The sequence below is a fragment of the Hyposmocoma kahamanoa genome, unplaced genomic scaffold, assembly GCF_003589595.1.
Source record: "Hyposmocoma kahamanoa isolate Upper Pololo Valley unplaced genomic scaffold, ASM358959v1 63, whole genome shotgun sequence".
NCBI classification, from domain to species: Eukaryota; Metazoa; Arthropoda; class Insecta; order Lepidoptera; family Cosmopterigidae; genus Hyposmocoma; species Hyposmocoma kahamanoa.
The window spans coordinates 12454289-12460652 of NW_020653851.1; the positions used below are offsets into that span (position 1 = coordinate 12454289).

The 6364-nt window shown below is 35.6% G+C and overlaps 1 protein-coding gene across 1 annotated transcript in view; it reads right to left on the reverse strand.

Moving 5' to 3' along the window:
- LOC113229980 (uncharacterized phosphotransferase YvkC-like) overlaps positions 1-6364 on the reverse strand; it is a 17976-nt gene that overhangs the window by 6159 nt on the left and 5453 nt on the right. The window contains exons 9-15 of the mRNA XM_026463682.1: positions 5958-6106; positions 5049-5185; positions 4240-4381; positions 2971-3118; positions 2364-2630; positions 1697-1828; positions 351-503 (exon numbers count right to left, since the gene is read on the reverse strand). Coding sequence (XP_026319467.1) covers positions 351-503; positions 1697-1828; positions 2364-2630; positions 2971-3118; positions 4240-4381; positions 5049-5185; positions 5958-6106 — 1128 coding nt within the window. The remainder of the gene's footprint in view (positions 1-350; positions 504-1696; positions 1829-2363; positions 2631-2970; positions 3119-4239; positions 4382-5048; positions 5186-5957; positions 6107-6364) is intronic.

Consider the following 6364-nt stretch of genomic DNA (forward strand, 5'->3'; position numbering starts at 1 on the left):
ATCCGGTCGGATTCGAACCGACGTCTTCTTGCATACCTTTCTTTTTGTATATTGTTTAATTTTTATCCATATACACATGTTGAAGAAACTGTACGCTTACTTTTTAATATTAATGTTTACGAGCTGAATAATTTTGCTATATGTTAGGTTTACATCCTAGATTAAAACCATAAATTGTAACATTTATTGGAGTACCATTGAATGTAAACTGTTTTGTGCATCAAATAAATAAATAAAAACACGGCTCAGCGAGGTACCGCTTTGCTAGACAATAGAAAAACTATAGCGTTTGTGTTACTTAAAATTACCGCCTGTACGATTACTTACAGTGATCATCGTTATATACTTACATTGTACAAAGCCAGCGATAATCTGTTATGCGTAACGGCGAGAGGACAATCGTAGTAGTCGCCGTTCATGCCGTACATTATGTCATAAATGCCTCGGGACAACGGGTTGCACATCAAGTCGTAAGTTATCGCAGATAAAGGTTTAGGTAACACCTGAAATCGTTAACAGAACATGTCTCATAAGAAATAGCAGTTATTTTATTTTTACAAATAACTTAACGACTCAAAGCAAAATCTCTGATTGCGAAAGTACAAGGCAAGAGATTTAATTATGGTTTCTAATTCTCAATAATTTCGGTAGGGATTTGATGACAATTTTCTTCACAATACTCAATACTGCATTGCATACCATAATGTTATATACAAGGTTGTAGGTAACATAAATTAAGATCATTATGGACCTTGTAACGGCACAGTAAATGACAAAAATCTGAATAAATTCAACTAATTCTATTCCTATTATATTTACTAAAGCCTTGAGATTGTTACTCGTACATATTGGTCATTGTAAGAATAATAACGCACACACTCAACATAGCCCCGCACTAGGGAAACCCTGTGTCACAGGTGCCATGGACACACAAATAGACAACCACAATTTACACCCAAACTCACGAGAGAAATAAATGTAGGCCATACAAATATTTCTCCCGGCCCGGGAATCGAACCTGGGACCTCTGCGCAACAGTCCGGTAACCGTTCAGCCACGGAGGCAGTTGCTGCAATAGTCTATTCGTTGAGAAAAAATTGAATATAATAATTATTTATATTAATTATTCTTTTATAATCACAATTTATGAAAGATATATATATTATGTATTAAATATTATTAGTTATGTCACATATTCCTATCATCTAAGTATTCATGTATGTCACCTTGGCTAAAGGTTACTTATACACATAGCAACCTTTAGCCAAAGTTAAATAGGTGATCTATGGGAAGAAATAATTGCCCGTGGTCCACCCAGGTAGACATGGGTGAGCTACGGGAAGATCATAATGCTCGTGGTCCACCCAGGTAGACATAGGTGACCTACGGAAATAAATAATTTCTCGTGGTCCGCCCAGGTGGACCAGAGGTGATCCACGGGTAAGAAGAGCACTAAATATGTTTTTAACGCTTCTATAATTTTTGTTTCACTTGTTTCTGATTTTATTATTTTTGGTAATTTGTTACAAATTTTGATCGACATAACGAACGGAAAAAACTTCCATTATAATACATCCATTAATTTTGTTATTTATTTTCAGTCGAGACGGTCCATAATATTAATGTCTGATGTTACGGACCCAGCACCGTCGGAAAAATATCAAGAACAGATTCTATTAATGGAATCGATATTTACCTCGCCCGTGTTAGCAAAAGTGGTAAGTTCATCATCAGCCATTATGGGAGTGTCCAACTCGTGTAGAAGCTCTTCCTCGCTCCAACGCTCTAAAGACGTAATCGGCCGCGCTTGCAGTAAAAATATTTCATCCTACAACACACATATAATTATTAATATAAAAATCGAACACTAACAAAAATTTCTTCGATCCGACTGTGTTGTTGTCGTGAAATTGAATATATATGTATAATGCAGTGTATAGCGAATGTTGTGTACGTCTGTAATTGTCATATGTATCAGTCCTAGCCTCGTGTCTAATTTTTGTTGCCTGTCAAATACATATGATGTTGATGTGCCTAATAATAATAAATAAATAAATAACTATAAAATAATTTCGCAAAAATAAAAAAAAATATATCATGGCAGTAAAACATCGTGATATTCAATAAACTTCACATGACACATTATTTTATAGTCAACCACGATATGAAAGACATAAATCAAGACCTTGTTATTACCCTTCGGAGCGTACGACAAGTACTGTTAATGCGCATGAATGTAAACTAAGATTAGCACAAACCCAGTGCAATTCGTTAACAGTAAGAAAAACATACAAAATTTCATTAAGAGCTGTCAATGCGTCACAGTAAAAAATGACACTTAACTTGAGATTAAAAGGCGTTACCTTCACGACCGCCCATTCAATATCTCGTCCAGCGCCCCACATTTTGTCCTGCGCTACGCCGATGCTGGCAAGCCTTAGTATATCCGACACAGACACACATGGGATTTTCCTTTCGTTTTCTGGCACTTGTTCGTTTGACACACCGTCGCGTGATGCCGTCACGCGAGTGAGCTTAGATCCTAGTGTGATCTTCGATATTACCAGCTCGTCATCGGTGCCACGTGTTACTACAATTGTGTCGGGTTCCACTGATCCAGATACCACTGTCTGAAATTATGACAGACACCATTTGGGTTATCTTACAGCAATCAGATTAATCTACTTGTGTTTAATAAACATACTATGAGAAATGAAACTCGCCAAAACAACAAATAAACTACGACAGCATTTTAAAATAGCTAAACACGTTAACATAGAAAACATTGTATTTTTGTTAAAGAACTAGAATAGTTCATCAATGTTATGCATTTAAACAATATAGTCCTTAATGTAGTGGCGATAGAAGTGGCCTTTCTTGTCAATATTGCCTTATTAGAGGTAGAATTAATCTTTAAATTTCCGCAAAATGGCGAACGATAAATGTCTTAACTTTTCACTGTCCACATACCTCTCCAAGACCATAGTTAGCAGTGATAAGTAACCGCGTGGGATCGCCAACATCTGGATGCCTAGTGAACATGACGCCAGCTGCGCGTGCTGGTGCTAGCGTCTGTATTACTACACCGCCGCCACAAAAACATGGCTGCCCGTTTTGTCTGCAATTAAATAAAAAAAGGTTGAAAACAAACCATTCAATGTATACATTTGTTAATTAAGCAATTAGCCACTGCAAATATAATAGAAAGAAAAAATATGTCCTGGTCTGGTACTGCTATTTAATTATAAATTTTTTTATACGTGAAAGAAGCATACAAATATGAAACAATTATGTGCTTTAGTATGATTTTGAAGTAACATTGTAGAAAAAAAATTAAATGTGGGTAACACCACTTTTGCGCTGTTAGTCTCAATTAATAAGCATAAATTTTACAGTAATTTGAATTTTATGTGTTTTTCAATGCATTATCAAGAATTGTGTTCATGCGTCCAAACGTTACCGCTTACACTTTTATAATTTAGCATAATTATTATATCGCATTCTTAATAATAAAGTGTCTAAATTTGGAAATAAACTTTTCGAACACTGACAAAATACATTTTACAAAATTACATTTTAAATTTTACAATTTACATTTACATAATTTACAATTTTAAAAAATAACGTATATTTAATATATGACAAATTTTTATTTTATATGAAAAACGTTACATTAGTTTTATTTCATATGTTTATTTATTTTCTGTTTCCCATAAGGCGCAGCTCAAACGTAAACACTTCAGTGTTTTGTGACATTCTGGTTTCATACTATTAATATGAAATCGGATACTATATGCGCAGACGGATACACTGCAGTTTCCAGTTGTTTCCTCTTGACACGCACCGATTCCGATTACCAAACAAAAATTGTCCGATGTAAGCAACCTAGACATTGCTGCTGACGTGTGTGGTTTGACTGTGACGAGGTCTGTGTTTACGTATAATCAGCACAATAAGCAAAATAAGGTTTATTGATCGACATCCATCGTTACACTGACGAAACACTCGCGAATTCAAACACTGAATTGTCACCCGTGTTCAGATAACGCAACCGGCAACTGTATCCGGCTGTCGGTACCGGACACGGCAATCACGGTCTCCTGCGATGGTGTCCTGAATCGGAAACCAAAACTGTCTGTTTGCGAAGCGCTTAGTGTTACTATTTCATTTCGACACTTTATTATTGAGAGTGAGATATTAAAGCTTTACGATAAACATTACACGAGAGCTATTTCAAACCTGCGGTAATGAGCGCTAGTGAAAGCAAACATGGATGCCCAGCACTTCTGCACGCCTTTGACCACGTCATCGTCGGTAACACAACCTAATATAGTCTCGTTTTGCCCAGCTGCCGATAGTGCTTCACTGTCTTCTCCGACAGCTAGAATAATGAGTGATAACTGTTAACTTGTCAGATATTATACAAGTAACCTCGCTGCCTTCAAAATGGGTTTACCATAACAGTCTGTATTAAGTTGTCAAAGGTGAATTTCTATATTTACTTTATATTGATAATGCTATATGTATACAAGGTAGAAAGTTTATGCAACTCAATAAAGGAGCTACCCGAACCGTAGTAGCAACGTTCAAGCAAAAAATGATTGATTCTCGTGTTTATTTTTTTGGCGCCAGCAACACAATCCGGTTTCTTACGATTGATTTGATTGATTTCCTTACAAAATGTAAAGGAGGAGGTTTTTTCTAATTTTAAGCCTTATATACCTAATACTTTAAGCTTTATGGAAGCAGAATCTTTTGACAATACAAGAATCAGTCACTTGACTGACTGTATATTTTTTCAAAATTCTAGAATACAGTTAGATACCACTCCAAAACCCGAGGAGGTTCCCTTGGAACATTTTATTGTGGCTACAAAGGCCCAGGTAATTTCCTTTATGTGCCCACCCATTGCAATATGGCAGATTTAATAATATTGACATCCCTTTTAATAGGGGATTTATTACTTTCAAAACAGCTAAAACATTTTAGATCTGTCAATTTACTCCAAGAAAAGTCAGTCACAAAATCGTTTCCAATATGTCACTTACCAGATGACCGGACAGCAAAACGTAATTCACGTCCGAAATCTTGCTCGATAACCTTCTTACGAAGCTCATTGAGGTGGATAATAATTTCATTTTTTACTTCATCTACGACATCGGTGTTGACGAATAAGTCTACTGCCCTGTAAAGACAAGTTGTTATAACGAGTGAAATTGTATTTATTCTCCTTTGACGGAATGTTATGTAGGAGATAATTCAATTTTAATTATTAGATTTCTGTTTGCAGTAAAAAAATATCATCCTGTACGTTTTTCTTACGACATAAAATTTAAATTCAGGTTTTCGCGATTGTTACACATTGGAAATGAAACTATTTTTCGGATCAAAATCGCGTATATTCGTTATTAATATTAGACATAACTGGTTGAAGAATTTACCATTTTAGTCAGACGTGACCATGTGACCTGTAAATGGTCCGAAACGCCGCCGGTTTGTTTGAAAAAAAAATCAAATATACGCGATTTAGATCCGAAAAAATAATATCATTTCCGGTATACATAAATGTTTGCGATTTTACAAACTTTAACCAAGATATGTCGACACTACAAAGCTCGTACTTAAGTACTCTCTGCTTTATTATACAGATAGTGACAACAAAGTGGATGGATGAATTAACTAAAGAAATGTATAGAGCTAATGTGGAAGGTAACATTGGAAGTGGAGATGGCCATGAATAACATTTTCAGATCAAATCGAGAGTGTTCTTAAAAGGGCTGGAGTGAGAACTGAGAGAGCTTGTATGAAAAAAGTTTTGTATGTAAATGAAGCAAGACAAGTTTGTCAGGATCGTGCTAAATGGCGATCGATGGTCTCTGTCTACCCCAATAACAACCCAAGGACTTATGTATGTATGAATATATATGTTAGATTTAAGAAAAATACTTTTTACGTACATGTTACATTTATCTCGGAAATTGTTTTCGTCGTAATCTTCATTAGCAGTGGCAATGGCGTCGATAGCAGATCTTATGCCGGAGTTCGTTTGAAAATGTTTCTCCAGAGCTTTTGTCGTTAGACAAAAACCAGGTGGAACTGTATAGCCCTGAAATACAGAATAAGGTTGAATGTATCCGTATAACTTCAATATCAATATATAACCAAGATATGTCGACACTACAAAGCTCGTACTTAAGTGTGAAGTACTCTCTGCTTTATTATACAGATAGTGACAACAAAGTGGATGGATGTATTAACTTAAGAAATGTATAGAGCTAATGTGGAAGGTAACATTGGAAGTGGAGATGGCCATGAAAAACATTTTCAGATCAAATCGAGAGTGTTCTTAAAAGGGCTGGAGTGA